The sequence below is a fragment of the Microsporum canis genome, genomic scaffold, assembly GCF_000151145.1.
Source record: "Microsporum canis CBS 113480 supercont1.1 genomic scaffold, whole genome shotgun sequence".
Lineage (NCBI taxonomy): Eukaryota > Fungi > Ascomycota > Eurotiomycetes > Onygenales > Arthrodermataceae > Microsporum > Microsporum canis.
Genome location: NW_003299169.1, coordinates 3,769,931 through 3,783,547, shown reverse-complemented (window position 1 = coordinate 3,783,547; position 13,617 = coordinate 3,769,931). Strand labels below are relative to the sequence as shown.

Below are 13,617 nucleotides of genomic sequence, written 5' to 3'. Positions count from 1 at the left end.
GAACTCCTTACCAGTGTCTTGTAGTTGCTACACGAGCGCCATCATCAAACCCATGTCAAAAGCTAGTTATGGAAAACGGAAAGCTTAACTACACGACACTATCCAGGCTTTTCATTATATGTAGCCTAGGTTCTCAGCTCGAAAAAAACAGCATGCCTATGACGCTGAACTACTTATGGATATATCCGATGTGACCTAATATGTGATATGTTCTTTCCAATAAAATAAGTTTGATTTTTGGCGTTGCCTTTGTTGTAAAGTGCCATACATCCCTGTGGCCAGAGCGATATTGACCCGGTGGAAGTAGACAGACAGCATTAGCCCTTATTCATTCCCTCTGAGGAGGGTGCAGAGGTTTTGAGTGCTACCTAGTTGAGTAAGCTGCTCATTCTAGTATATGTTCCTTAGTTTACCAAGCTCTGTCGATATTTGGATAGAGATGCCACAAGGGACTCCTTGTGGAAGCATTTAACTTATATTGCTTGTTGACTTACTACGATAGCCTCATAACAAGCTATAAAAAACCAGGCCGGTATACATTGATTGGGCCCTTGAGGCGTAGGCTGTGAAAGAACACAGGTTGAATAAAATATTTGCATTGCTGCATTTTTCACCAGCAGAGTTTGTACATAGTATCATGCTTATATCGTATTCATTATAATTACGACTCAGACAAATTAAGCAATCCGTCGTATATCACGTGATAAAATGCCAAGTGAGGGGTGGGGAAGGAAAAATAGACATCGATTAATGGAGAGAATATATGACATTGACAAATGTAAAACAAGATTGAGCGAATTGCCCTGGTATAGACCCGAAGACAAGAGTTATAAGGCTACCAATAAGCCATTCTTGGAATCAAAGAAACTATTAGCACCTAGTAAATGCAACGTATAAAATGCAGAACTTCATAGTTACCCCTCAGCTATTTTAAGGCCTGGGAGGGAAAGTTTTGGTGGAGAACAATTGAAGTCTCTATACAAACACAGCAAGATGATATAAAAAGATCGGAGATAGATGAAATAGCTAGGGTGTCTATATAAGAGCTCAATACATGAATATTGAATATTTACCAACTTTTTGTCAGGCGGTACAACATTGATCCTTCGTGGCAACCACTTCATCCCCTCTAACGCACACACCTGGTGAAGAATACTCCGAAGCAAAAATGAGGATATTATAAATGGGCATGAACTTTTGACTTTGGAACGGAATTTTCTCCATTCATATACCTGTCCCAGGCCTTGGATGCTTCCGAGAAAGCGTCATAACTAAAAAGATACGCCTGGAATTTAGCATCGATCCATGGAATGGGGTACGGCTCAAAGGGGCTTCTCTGGTGAAGTTTAATATCCCGATTCCGCTGACCTGGGCCGTCTCGCATATGGAATATATCTCGCAGTGCAGTGCTGCTCTGGATAACCCTGGTAGTACGCTCTTTCCGGCTGGATTCATATATCCAGAAGAGATCTCGCAGTTGAGAGCTACTCTTGATCTTTTTGAAGAGGGTACCGAGAGCTGCTCCGTCTTCGATAGCCTGTGCGGCTCCTTGGGCACTGGGCCACGCCATACACGTCAGCAGCCAGTTTATGGTAATATAAATGAAATTGAAAAAAGAAGGGAAGTTGGGGGGGCTATATTTTCTATCAGACAGCACGTACAGATAGGGGAGAGTAGCATGACAAGCATCACCCAGCAAGACGAAGTTCCCACTAGGATGAGACCACGAGCCCATCTCTTCACTAACCCGCAGCCGCCACTTCTGCGTCTTCTTTACAAGGCGAAGAAGTGATCTTAGCCGCGGATCCCAATTCCGAAAGAAGGTTCTCATCTCGTCCAAGCCTGCGTTGGCAAGGTTTACTGTCTCCGGTAGATCATCAGGACATACCAGGACGACGTTGAGTAACTCTCCACCTTTCAGAGAGTAGCAGACTACATGTCCATTTGGACCTACCCAATGAGTCATGCCCGGTCTATCCGCAAGCTCGGCGAGTTCAGGGTGCTGCCTTAGGTCCTCTCCTCGCACAATGATGCGATATGCCATGTCTCCAGTCAGATGAGGGGGGGCAGCATGACCCAGCATGGCCTCACGGCAGACGGACCGAAGCCCATCAGCACCAATTACCACATCGGCATGGAAGTCAGGCTTACCCAGCAACCGAACGGCGGGAGCCTCAAAGTTGATGTCGAAAACAGTGCTATCTAAGCGGATATCGACACCGAGACTCTCTGCCTCGTGGAGAAGAATGCGGTGGTAGTCTGCACGATGGATGTGCAGGTACGGGAGGCCGTATCGTTCAAAGGTATAGGGAAAAGCATTCTGGACACAAAGCACCTTGCCTGTCTGGTAAGACCTGACAATGAAATCCCTCGGTCGAACGGACACACGCTCGACCTCGGCCAGGAGCCCCCATTTCTGAAGAATGTACGAAGCATTGGGAGGGATCTGTATACCCGCACCAACCTATATCTACGAATTTAGATATTTTTCGCTCTGCCGAAGAAAGTGAAGTATAAAAGGTGGATGAGGGAGATGTCTAAGAGAAAGGCAACTACCTCTTGAATGTCCGCCTGTTGCTCCAAAATGGTGACTCTGTGGCCTGCTCGAGCGATGCCAATGGCAGCAGCCAACCCTCCCAGGCCAGCGCCAACTATAGCTACATGGAAGCAAGGAGAGTGCATGATATGATACGGATATATTGAGATATTGAGATATATGCAAAATAAATAAATAAATAAAGGAGAGGCCACTACAGCTCCATCTACCAAGAAAACAGGTGTGTGTGAAAGAAAGAAAGAAAGAGAATTCAAAATTCATGACCTCAAAGGCGCTTCTAGGGCGCACGTCAGCTGCATATTATAGCCCATCGAGAGAATGCAGCTCAATGCGAGGATGATGATACCAAGAAAAGCAGAATGGACTGGGCATTGTCAGATGGGCCCCCTACAAACGGGTATAACACTTAATATTCCCTCATCCCCTCCGATATGTGCGTGTTGGGTATAAACCTCATTAAGATGAGGGGTTAATCCGGAATAGATACCCGTTGAAGGGAAAGAGTCAGGACAGATTTGAATGCTATGCAGCCATCGAGACCATGGACCCTGGGGAAATGCTTGGACCATTAACGTGGTGCATTAGCCTGGATGAAGACAACCGCGGGAAGGGAGCAAGGGACGGGGTAATTTGGAAGTAACTTTGTGAAATGCGACTTGTCGCTACCTAAAAAGGTTGGCTAATCAACGGACTTATATATTTTCTGAATATGTTATGTAATCGTCTAAAAAGGAAGGTGTCAAGAAGGTGACTAAGCGCTGGACCATGGAGCCCAAAAAAAAAAGACCTCAGGTAAGAGGGAAAGGTGTGGGAGGAGCAAGGCCTGAAACTGACATTCTCTGGTGCTGCGATTGAGCAAGGGGGGTTGTGTGTGAAAGGGTTTGTGAGAGGTTGATCCTCCTCCATAGACGCCACTAAAACAAGTTCCCCAGCGGCTGACTGGCGGGCTATTTATAGGGGTGAGAGTTAATATCCGACGGTCCACTGGTAAGAACATATACAACAGTTACAATGTAAATAATTACTGCTCCATCCTCATCGGAATACGAAAGGCTGCAGACACATGCATAGAGAATAGGACCGTATGCCTACATCGAGGTGTTGGCGCCGGCGTTGGGAAGCTATGCGTGGGTGTGCGTGTGAATGAGCGTAAAAAAGAAGGGAAGAGCGGCAGTTGGCGGGCGACTCCGCTAGTCGCGGCACCGCAAGTCCCCATGATGGTCGCAGCCAGTCAGAAGAGCGAAGAAGGCAACAGAGAGACAGCAACAGCCCCTAAGCAAAGCCCCTAAGCCCCTAAGCCCCCCCTCTCCCAAAGCCCACTCCTTAACCAGGTTTAGCGGGCTTTCGGGGGGGGCGATGCTGGCCAATAGGAGTGCGCAGCAGCAGGCGCCAGGGGGTGGTTAGACATGGCAGGGCCAGGTCTTAGCGGGGCGCCGGGATGCCCCGGGAGCGCCGGGCCTGTCTTTTTTTACTCTCTTATCTCTCCTTCGCTCATTTAACACTTACTCTCGCCTGCTTCTTCCTCCCTGCAAGCCTAAGTTCGCCCCCATGCGCGATCCGCCCAGCCGCCCACCCAACCAACCATTAGGCGGTAAGCACCCTTCTTCCCCTTCTCACACACACGCACTCTCTCTCTCTCGCTTTGCTCTCCGTCTGTTCTCTTCTTCCACGGCCCCCCCCCCCCCCCTAACGCCATTTTTTACTCCTTTCTCCTTCTCACCTACTTGCTCACTCGCTCGGCTGTTTCTTACCATTGGAAGTGCCCATAGTAGAGAGAGGGAAAAAAAAAAAAGAAAAGAAAAGAAATTAATAATCCTTGCCGCCCCAAAAGCTGCCTCTCCTTACTAGGGGTCTACTCTCACGCTCGCTCTCTCGCTGGCCAACGCCCGGTCGCCCGCCAACCCGCCTGCCGCCTGCCCGTCCCAGCGCCAGCGGTTGCATTTGCCCTCTCACTAGCGCCGTCTCGCCCTTTCGCCTTTCTCTTTCATCTCTTCCGCTCCCTCTTCTTTTCCTCTTCTCTTCCTCTTTTCTTCTCCCCATCGCGTCTAAACCTCGCCTCTCTCGTCTACCTTTCATCATCCCGCATACTCAACTTCTATTTACATCTTCGTTTATCACCTTTCTTTCTCCTATTTTTTTTTTTTTTTTTTAATACTCGTGTACATGGCTTTCATCGACAGAGTAGCCTTTTCGTAGTCTGGCTTTATTTATTTTTTATTTTTTTTTCCCCCTTCGTCGCATTGTTGGCCGTTCGCCCACTTTCTCTCCCGCCCCCCGACAAGGTCGCATCACAGGAACAATCTGCGCCATCCCCATCGATTATCATCAGACGAAAAGGAAGGAAGGGAAGAAAAGAACCTCGTCGACGGGCTGCTTCTGCGACCATGTCCGTCGTTGCACCTGCGCCGTTGCCCAGCGGCAGCCGGGACATCGCGGCTGAGGCAAGCCCAGAACAGAGTCCCTCCAGTTTCACCGCGGTTAACGGTAGAGACCGTTCGGCCTCGCTCATAAACGGACAGCCAGACATGCGTCCCTCTCCCGCTCGCGATGACGGTAGCAACGGTAACGGCAGCACCAGCAACGGTAACAACGGCGGCAGCAACAACGGTAGCAGCGCTGCCGCCAGCAACGGCGCCAACTTGCCTCACTCGGATAAGCCAGCAAGCGCGGACGGGTCTCGTGACTCGCCCGTTGACCAGGCCGATTCTGGCTCAGCTCCTCCAGACACCACCACCGCCGCCACCACTACTGCTACTGCTGCTGCCAGTAGTAATAGTAACTCGAACAAGCGCAAGCGATCCAGTATAGATAGTCATCACGCTGAACTCGCGCAGAGCCCCGGTCCGCTGCCTGCTGACCATCCACCCTCTGCCGCAATGGCAATTCAGAACACCAGCAGCAGCCTCACCAACAGCACCAACACCAGCAACAGCAACAGCACCAGCACCAGCAACAGCAACAACACCAGCAACAGCAACAGCACCAGCACCAGCACCAGCACCAGCACCAGCAGCAACCATATACCAGTGTTGAACGTCCAGACGAACCCAAGCCGAATACCGGCAATGTCGCCTGGGACTACGACTCGCAGTCACAGATGATGAATGCCAGCTCACAGCGACACTCCAAGCACCAGCACCAGCAGCACATGGATGCCTCAGATGCTCAGCTCGCCGAGGCTCTACAGCGTGAGGTCCAGAGTGAGACGCCGTCAGAAAATGCATCCACCATGGAAATGCAAGGCAGTAACTCGACTGCCCATGTACAGAGCCAGTCTCCCGGCTCGTCGCAGGTCGCGCCAAAGCGAAAGAGGGTTTTTAGCAACCGAACCAAGACCGGATGCATGACTTGCAGGCGAAGGAAGAAGAAGTGTGATGAACAACACCCATCATGTAAGCTGTCCACCTATTTTTGCTTTCTGTTTTTAATGACTTCTCGTATTCTAACGACTCATGCAGGCAACAATTGCATTCGCGGAGGCTTCCCCTGCGAGGGATACTCGGTACGCACCACCTGGCAGAAGCCATCCCAGAGCAAAGGGCCCATCCCACTACAGTCCAAGGATCGATATCCAGAACCTCCGAACATGTACATGCAGGACATGAGCCCCCAGCGACACGATTCGAGAATGGGTGGCCCAATGATACCCGACGGAAGCAAAACCAGACCAGTCTCTGTTGAGGACAATGACAGAGCCCAGGCCTACATGACCAGCCCCAATAGCTCCGTTGCCCGCGTAGCATGGCAAAAAGGCTCGTGGCAGGCCGCCAACCACCATATGATGCAGGATTCTGCTCCCAAGATGGAATACAGAGAGGCCCCGGTGATCGGAGACATGTCGCGCCCTGAGCCCCCAAAATCAGACTACCACCACACACACAGCAACAATGCTAGCAATAACAACAATTCCTCCAGCAGCAACACCAACAATAACACACATCAAAAGCCCGGAATTCCCGTCTTCCAATCGAACATGGAACCACGCCCGAACCACGCTCCTCCTCGCGTCGACGCAAGCAACTACCCCACTCAAGCCCGCCTTGCGTTGAGCAGCATGGAGCCTCATGTTCCATTTGAAGGACCCAGCGAGAAGTCCGAAAAAGAGAAAATGCTCAGCGGCGAACAGTACCGCCCATTCGACCCGGAACTGGTCCGCGACCGCGAACAGTGCAAATCCGCTCTCTGGCGCTACACCAATGCTGGCAATCCCCTCTATGGTATTAGCTCCGCTGAAAAGACTCGCCTTCTAACCCAGATTCTTCAGCCACCCGCCATCGAACCACCACCGGATGCCCCTCCGCCGTCGACCAGCACCCCGACCGGATCTCTTGGGCCAGGCGCCGTCCTTGAGTCCCCATTCAACTGCCACTACGGCTACAACATTAACATTGGCGAAGACGTTCTCATCTCTGAAAACTGCTTCTTTGCAGATGACTGTTCCATTAACATCGGCGCCCACACATGGATTGGTCCAAACGTCACAATCCTCAGCTCAATGGCCATTGGAAGCATGCAGGAACGCAAGGGCTCCCAAAGCAGGTATCAGGGCCGACCTGTTGTTATCGCCGAAGACTGCTGGATCGGTGCAGGATGCACCATCCTACCTGGCGTCACGCTCGGACGTGGCGCCTATATTGCCCCTGGCGAAGTGGTCCGTTCGCAGATCCTGCCTTACGGGTTCCAAGGGTTGAAACCAAACTACCCTTAGGCCTCATCGTGATCCTCCATAATAACTTTTTTATATTTTTTTTTCGTTTTTGATCTTGTGAAGCCTTGTTATGGCGTATATACTATTTATCTCTCCAGTTCTGTGCAGCTTTTTTTCCCTCATGCTAACCACGACGGCTTAAAAAAGTGCAAAGGGTGAAATCTGGCGAATGGCATTGCATTCTCTGGGCCGTTACTATTGCTTTCACCACCTTCGTCCAAATACACTCTTATTAGTTCTATCTTGTCGTTCTCGTTTTGATATCTTACAATTCTTGCTTTGGTGAGCAATACTCTTCTTTTACGCCCTTACTGCCAATTTAACTGTCCCCTCCCCGGTTTGATGGCGTTTCACGAAAATGGCGTTTATTTGATTCTTCTTTAATGTGTTTATGTATCGTAGTAGTTGATTGTTGTTCTATTTGACAAGAAATTATAGTACCCGGTATGCTCTGCTATATCGTCATAAACCACTTTTATTATTTCTTCTCTTTATCCGAAAATCATTCCGAAATGGTACGAACGCCAGTTTACTTGTCAACGCCGTGTAATTCTCAAGACTCCAGCCAATCCAGAAGCTCTGGTACAAAATAGGTTGTCACAATGCTTCCACCAGCCCTGAGAATCCCCTGCATGCTCTCCAGCACCATCGCTTTGAGATCGAACACCCCGGCCTTCGCACCAGCGTGTATCATCGCATATTCACCACTCACCTGGTACGCCGCAACCGGCATATCCCTCCCCAACTCCTTGGCATCACTAATGATATCCAGATACGCCCCTGCAGGCTTCACCATGATAATATCCGCGCCCTCGTTTATATCTCTCTGAATAGCTCTTCTTGCTAATCCCCTACCACTGGGCGGAAGCTGGTAACACTTTCTATCCCCAAACGAAGGAGACGAGCCCGCCGCATCTCTAAATGGGCCGTACAGACACCCACTGAATTTGGCTGCATACGACATCAACACCACTTGGTGTGATATACCCGCCTCGATGAGCTTCAGCTTAATAGCCCTGACTCGGCCGTCATTCATATCTGAGGGAGCAACGCAGTGTGCACCAGCCTGAGCATACGCTACAGCAATGTCCGAAAGCCTCTCGACCGAAAGAGTATTGTTCAGCGACCCGTCTTCGCGGAGTATGCCGCAGTGGCCGTGGGAAGTATATTCGCACAAACATACGTCGGTCGTTATGTATAGAGATGGGAAGTGAGCGCGTAACAGCCGGATGGCTTGTATGACAGGTCCTGACGGGTCATCTGCAGTGGTCCCTAGAGCGTCTTTGGATCCTGGGGCTAGTGGGACACCGAAAAGAATGACAGATCGCAAGCCCTTTTTCACCAGAGGTTTAAGAAATGGAATTATTTTGTGTAGGCCGAGTTGGTATTGGTTTGGTAGGGAGGGGACGGCGATCTGGTCGTCAGGCCTGTCCGTGATGAAGAGAGGGTACATGAGCATAGACTAGAAAGAATCTGTCATTTAGTCTTATTTCGCCGAGAACAAAAAAGAACTGGCTGACCTTGGTTAATTGCCTTTCTGCCTGCCATTCTCTGGTCAACGGATGGTTGTATCCTGCATGCAGCTGGCTGGAGATACTCCCCGAAATGCTGACACTGGTGGTGGTGCTCTGGTATGAGGATGGAGCGTGAGAGCGAGTCCCTCTGGGTATCGTAGACAGACGCTCATCGCCCTGCGAGTCTCTAAACGAAATATCAGACACAAGGTTAGAAAACGACATCCTGGCTTGAAGTAAAGATAGAATGCTCTGTTTCTTCTATTGAATAGCTCAATATTCTCCTGTCAGGCTCTCTTCTGTACCTTTACCCCAGGCCCCATCAAAACTGATATTTTTTTGCCAATTACAGCTTAGTCAGCACACCGATAAGGAGCCAAAAGCTTCTCCCAGCCGGAGGATATCTTAAAGGTCAGCAACTTCAACGATTCATCAGAAAGAAAGTCATATATTTTAAGCTATAGACATCGACAAACACATCAGCCGCTAGCGCCATGGTTCGGACACCTGCTCAAAACGCCATGGGGACGGCTACAAACACCCAAACCACCACCCACGAGGGGGGTGTTATCCCATTGACAGGCACTCTAAGACTAAGAGGAGAGGAAGAAGAGCAAAGCAGCCAACCGCCAGCCCAAGAAAGGCATATAAAATGGGCAGAGGACGTTGTTGACAATGAAGGTCAAGGCAAAAAGCGCTCCAAAGGTAGGGTATCTCTCGGCATCTTAATACTCTATCAACAATACCAACAGCACGGGTTTGCTCACTGCTTTTACAGTCTGTTGTATTTACCACAAACCACGACCGGCTGGCGAGAGTAGCTCTGAATCGGAATCATCAGACTCGGATTTTGACGATGACTCTTCTGACGACGAAGGACGGTCCGACAAGGCACATCCTCAGAAAGTTAGTTAATTATCCGCCTAGCACCTTTCCAGCGCAGAGGTGAGATTTCTAACAGGCGTCAACTTGACCAGGGACGCGGATGCTCTAGCCATGGAGATCCACAAGCTCGTCATAAACGCAAACCAAGGCCGAACGCCTACGAACGGATTCCGAAGAACAATACATAGCGCCAAGCAAGCACTGAAAGATTTGGGTTGATATAGATATTAACCGCTTCATTATTATATTCCAGCAAAGTAACAAGCAATGCATTTGATGCAGGTCTCTCACCACCGGAGCCGTCCAACAATGAAACAGGGAGAAAACTAAACAGGAAATTTATGATTAAGGTTCGACTGGATCCTACGAATGAGTGCTTGTGTCAAGCACCATATACACTCCTATGCCCTTTCAGCTGCATGGGTGACAGCTCAAGATAGGGTATAGGCGTGGAGAAGGCTCACCGTTGTCACTGGAATTGTAGCCAGAAATGATAACACCATCCGATTAACAATAATTGCAGGGAATAAATAGTTGAGGGGGAATCAAATCAAGCTACAAAGGCTATTCATCCGCGCATTTGGAGATAGGATGGAATAAGTTATTGCTTGGGCTGTTATCCGTCCTGGTTGAATTTTAAATCTATTCCATATCCTTGACGCATTCCATATATACATGGTTAGATTTACATGGTCATGCTCCGGCCCTCACCGCAAGATACAGCATCATAACATTAGGCTGCCTATCACAATGCATTAATCACAGTCAAACCGGTATATGTGCCATCGAATTCACTTCCAACCTGTAATTCGGATGCGAAGAATTCCTGCGAGATTGTCTCACCGGTCTGATACTAGGGTCCGGGGTAGGTGCACGCATAGATCGAGCTCTTTGCTCCTTATTTAACCATTCCCTCTCTGTATCTGTGTCGTTGTCACTAGAGCAGTTGTTGTCCTCAAGAGATTGCTTGCCTTCAGGGCTGGATGTCGAGAGGTCGAGAACCTTGTCCCCAATGGCGTCCACGTGGTTCACTTTGGGTAAACTTGTTTTAACACTGGCCTTAGTCGCCTGAAGCTCATTCTGAAGTCCATCAGTATGATCATATTGCGACCGCGAGAGTCTCTTCGTCATGTGTTCAGCTACTGCATCCACGAGATCTTCGGTTGGTCGTCTCATCTTGCCCCTTAGACTAGGCTCGGCATAGTTTATTGGACCCCGTGAACGTCTAGAGGGTCTTGCTCCCCGAGCTTGCCGTTCACTGTTGGTGGTGGTGGGCTGATATTCCGAGTGCCATTGTTTATCAAGGCCGTTTTCGAGTTTAGGTGTATTTTCAGAAGACAGTCCATCCTGGCTCTGGTCATTCAAGGAAATTTCAACGGGACCATTAAAAGGGGGCGCATCCTCGCTGATGAGAACATCCTCTTTCGCGGTCTTCAGTAGACCCGAACTTCTGCTGCGAGAATTGCGCGCCTCTTTTTTCTTCCGTCCAGACAACTTTCGTTTCTCAGCAGCCACATTATCATGGACCACTTTCTTCACAGTTGACCTTGGGTTAAAATTTACATTTTCTATCACACTCGGGTCAGTTAACGGCTAGGTTAAGGCGGAATAGGTGTATACATACTGGGTTCAAGAGCCCTTCGGGATTTTGCCGGTTCTGCGAAATTCTTAAGGCTTTCCTTGCCGACAGACATGGGGTCCGGTTCATTTTCAGCGCCAGTTCCAATGTCGCCAGGTAGTTGAGTATATGCCTTTTTTATCACTGTGTATTGAAATTCGTCTTTCCGTTGTTTTTCTTGAGGGAGAGCTTCACACTCCTGCGCATCAAATTTCCGTTTAGAGCCAGCAACGGTACGAACAGGGGAAGAATCTTGATCGACCTCAACGTCCTTTTTTGACATTAAAGTTTGGAAGAGGGAACTATCACGTCGTTTTGGTCGGGTATTTATTGGCCGAACTTTTTCTAAAACAGCTTCCACTGTACTATCCTTTGTAGCGCATGGCAAATGCGGCTGGTCTCGTTCTTTTGTAGCAGCCTCCATCTCGAGCTTCTCCTCATTCAGTTCAACATCATCCATGGGTTGCAATGGCTCTATGCCATCATCTTCCAGTGCTACCTCTTCCTCAGCCTCTTTATCAATTTCAGGGGCATATACTCGATCCTCTGGGATCGCAGGCAGGCAGCTGCCGTCTTCCAACATAGCGTTGTCCTCGGAGAGTCTTGAGAGGCTTCTGGGGCTAATTCGTTTTGTTTCTCCTTCCTTTCCAACATTGCCTTCTTTCAAGGTAGACGCGCTATTGTCAAAATACTGAGTTGGTAATTTGTTGAGATCTTTGACAAGTGCTGATAGCTCTCCCAAACCAGACTCAAATCTTTCTCTTAGAGTATTGATGCGCTTTTCAAAATGTGAGCCGGACCGGTACTGCTCAAGCTCATGATTTGCAGAGATAATCCCTTCTCGGAGAGTGACATTTTCGGCAAGGAGATGCGATATTTCAGCTTCGAGTGTTCTAATGCGTATCGACTGTACCGAATTTGCTCGAGCAATCTCGCGGTTTTGTCTTATAAAGCGACGTTTTACTATTGGGTTTCCCGTTAATAATTTGTTCCTATAATTCAATCAAATCTGGAGGCAAGCGGGAAACATACAGGACTCGATAGAGTCCAAAGTCGTGGGTAGATCGTTCAGCCGAGCCATGACGGGTCACGACCGTTGTAGCAGCTGAGGAAAACAGATAGCGAATTTAATCCAACTAGACCAATATATCGATATTATAGGCGTCTCTGTGGTGGTTGTCTCAAGTAAGGGTCTTCCTCTGGGTGGTGGTGGTTAAAATAAGTCAACAGCTGTGTTTGAACAAAATGGTTAAGAGAACATTCGGTTGGCACTGTTTATGTTTATCCGTTTACAGTTAGACAGGCTTGTTTATAAAATATTTTTCTATGTATTACCGTAATATTACCAATATATCACGTGATATGTTTTTTTTTAATAATCTCCTTACATATTGAGACCTCGCGACTTCGGAAGCAACGCGATAATTATCTTGGATTTTGCAATAGATATGGGGGGATATTTAATTTTATGTTTAGACCATTGCAATACCTTTAAGCCTGATGTCTTACAATAAGCGCACAACTGCAATTTTCCCCTCTTCCGTCACGGGCTCACTATCATCCCGCCCTGGAAACCAGTCCTCAAGTTTAGCAGCTCTTGTGGCTGCAAAACGAGCAGAACTTGAGGATATCCGACAGTTGCGTGATGCCAGCAACACATTAACAACGCAATTGGAGGCGTTGGAAGCAAAGCTTGCGACACTACAGGACGGAGCTGAAGGTAGGGGCCACATTACCCTTATAATATTCTACTAAGAATATTAAAAAAAATTATCCTTGTTTTAGCTGTCGCTTGTATCATGGCGAATTTCGATAGCGTGTTAAAAGTTATTAATATAGCAGCAGGTAAGTTGACTCGTCTGCCCACTTGCGTTCTAAGAAGCTCGTTTTGTTGCTAAGCTGGTCCAGGCGGCCTCCCTCAAGCCAAGAATCAGGAGACTTCGTCTACTGTGAATTCACAAGAGAGTGCCAAGGAGAATGAGATCGTCAAGGACTCCCTTCCTGTTCCCCTAGTGCGAATACTATTAGAACAGCCTGCTTCAGGGATTAAGCGGTAGACTATAATACATCTTTTCATTTAGACACTCCACTCCTTTAGTTCTCCTAAACATATCAAAATCATGTGAAGACTAAATGGGAGCTAGTTACTATATCTCCAATCCCAGAATTGTGTTAAGTATAGAGTAGCTTCATATCCAACCGGTAGGTAAGGGTGATTACGATTGTAATGATATACGGATAACTTTATTGATAATGGAGCAATATATTAACATTGGCCCATATTATTATCCCGTTAGCAGCCCACTTCCTCGATTGTGATAAACTGGCCAAGAAA

At 48.4% G+C, this 13,617-nt stretch overlaps 7 protein-coding genes across 7 annotated transcripts; 4 read left to right on the top strand and 3 right to left on the bottom strand.

The window, feature by feature from the left end:
• Positions 1-1,177: 1,177 nt before the first annotated feature.
• MCYG_01411 (salicylate hydroxylase) lies at positions 1,178-2,682 on the bottom strand (the record flags this gene model as incomplete). The annotated part of the gene is made up of 3 exons (XM_002851261.1): positions 1,178-1,556; positions 1,662-2,464; positions 2,557-2,682. The coding sequence occupies 3 exons, from the start codon at positions 2,680-2,682 to the stop codon at positions 1,178-1,180; spliced, it is 1,308 nt and encodes a 435-aa protein (XP_002851307.1).
• Positions 2,683-3,098: 416 nt separating this feature from the next.
• On the top strand, positions 3,099-3,846 carry MCYG_01410 (uncharacterized protein; the record flags this gene model as incomplete). Its single annotated transcript, XM_002851260.1, has 3 exons — positions 3,099-3,182; positions 3,290-3,362; positions 3,515-3,846. The coding sequence occupies 3 exons, from the start codon at positions 3,099-3,101 to the stop codon at positions 3,844-3,846; spliced, it is 489 nt and encodes a 162-aa protein (XP_002851306.1).
• Positions 3,847-4,941: 1,095 nt separating this feature from the next.
• On the top strand, positions 4,942-7,289 carry MCYG_01409 (C6 zinc finger domain-containing protein; the record flags this gene model as incomplete). The annotated part of the gene is made up of 3 exons (XM_002851259.1): positions 4,942-5,359; positions 5,446-5,949; positions 6,016-7,289. 3 exons carry the CDS (start codon positions 4,942-4,944, stop codon positions 7,263-7,265), a joined length of 2,172 nt encoding a protein of 723 aa, XP_002851305.1.
• Positions 7,290-7,818: 529 nt separating this feature from the next.
• MCYG_01408 (delta-aminolevulinic acid dehydratase) lies at positions 7,819-9,004 on the bottom strand (the record flags this gene model as incomplete). The annotated part of the gene is made up of 2 exons (XM_002851258.1): positions 7,819-8,727; positions 8,786-9,004. 2 exons carry the CDS (start codon positions 9,002-9,004, stop codon positions 7,819-7,821), a joined length of 1,128 nt encoding a protein of 375 aa, XP_002851304.1.
• A 269-nt stretch (positions 9,005-9,273) lies between these two features.
• On the top strand, positions 9,274-9,883 carry MCYG_01407 (conserved hypothetical protein; the record flags this gene model as incomplete). The annotated part of the gene is made up of 3 exons (XM_002851257.1): positions 9,274-9,484; positions 9,558-9,685; positions 9,707-9,883. 3 exons carry the CDS (start codon positions 9,274-9,276, stop codon positions 9,881-9,883), a joined length of 516 nt encoding a protein of 171 aa, XP_002851303.1.
• Positions 9,884-10,429: 546 nt separating this feature from the next.
• MCYG_01406 (shugoshin C terminal domain-containing protein) lies at positions 10,430-12,363 on the bottom strand (the record flags this gene model as incomplete). Its single annotated transcript, XM_002851256.1, has 3 exons — positions 10,430-11,232; positions 11,289-12,245; positions 12,315-12,363. The coding sequence occupies 3 exons, from the start codon at positions 12,361-12,363 to the stop codon at positions 10,430-10,432; spliced, it is 1,809 nt and encodes a 602-aa protein (XP_002851302.1).
• Positions 12,364-12,782: 419 nt separating this feature from the next.
• On the top strand, positions 12,783-13,339 carry MCYG_01405 (conserved hypothetical protein; the record flags this gene model as incomplete). Its single annotated transcript, XM_002851255.1, has 2 exons — positions 12,783-13,002; positions 13,191-13,339. 2 exons carry the CDS (start codon positions 12,783-12,785, stop codon positions 13,337-13,339), a joined length of 369 nt encoding a protein of 122 aa, XP_002851301.1.
• Positions 13,340-13,617: the final 278 nt, after the last annotated feature.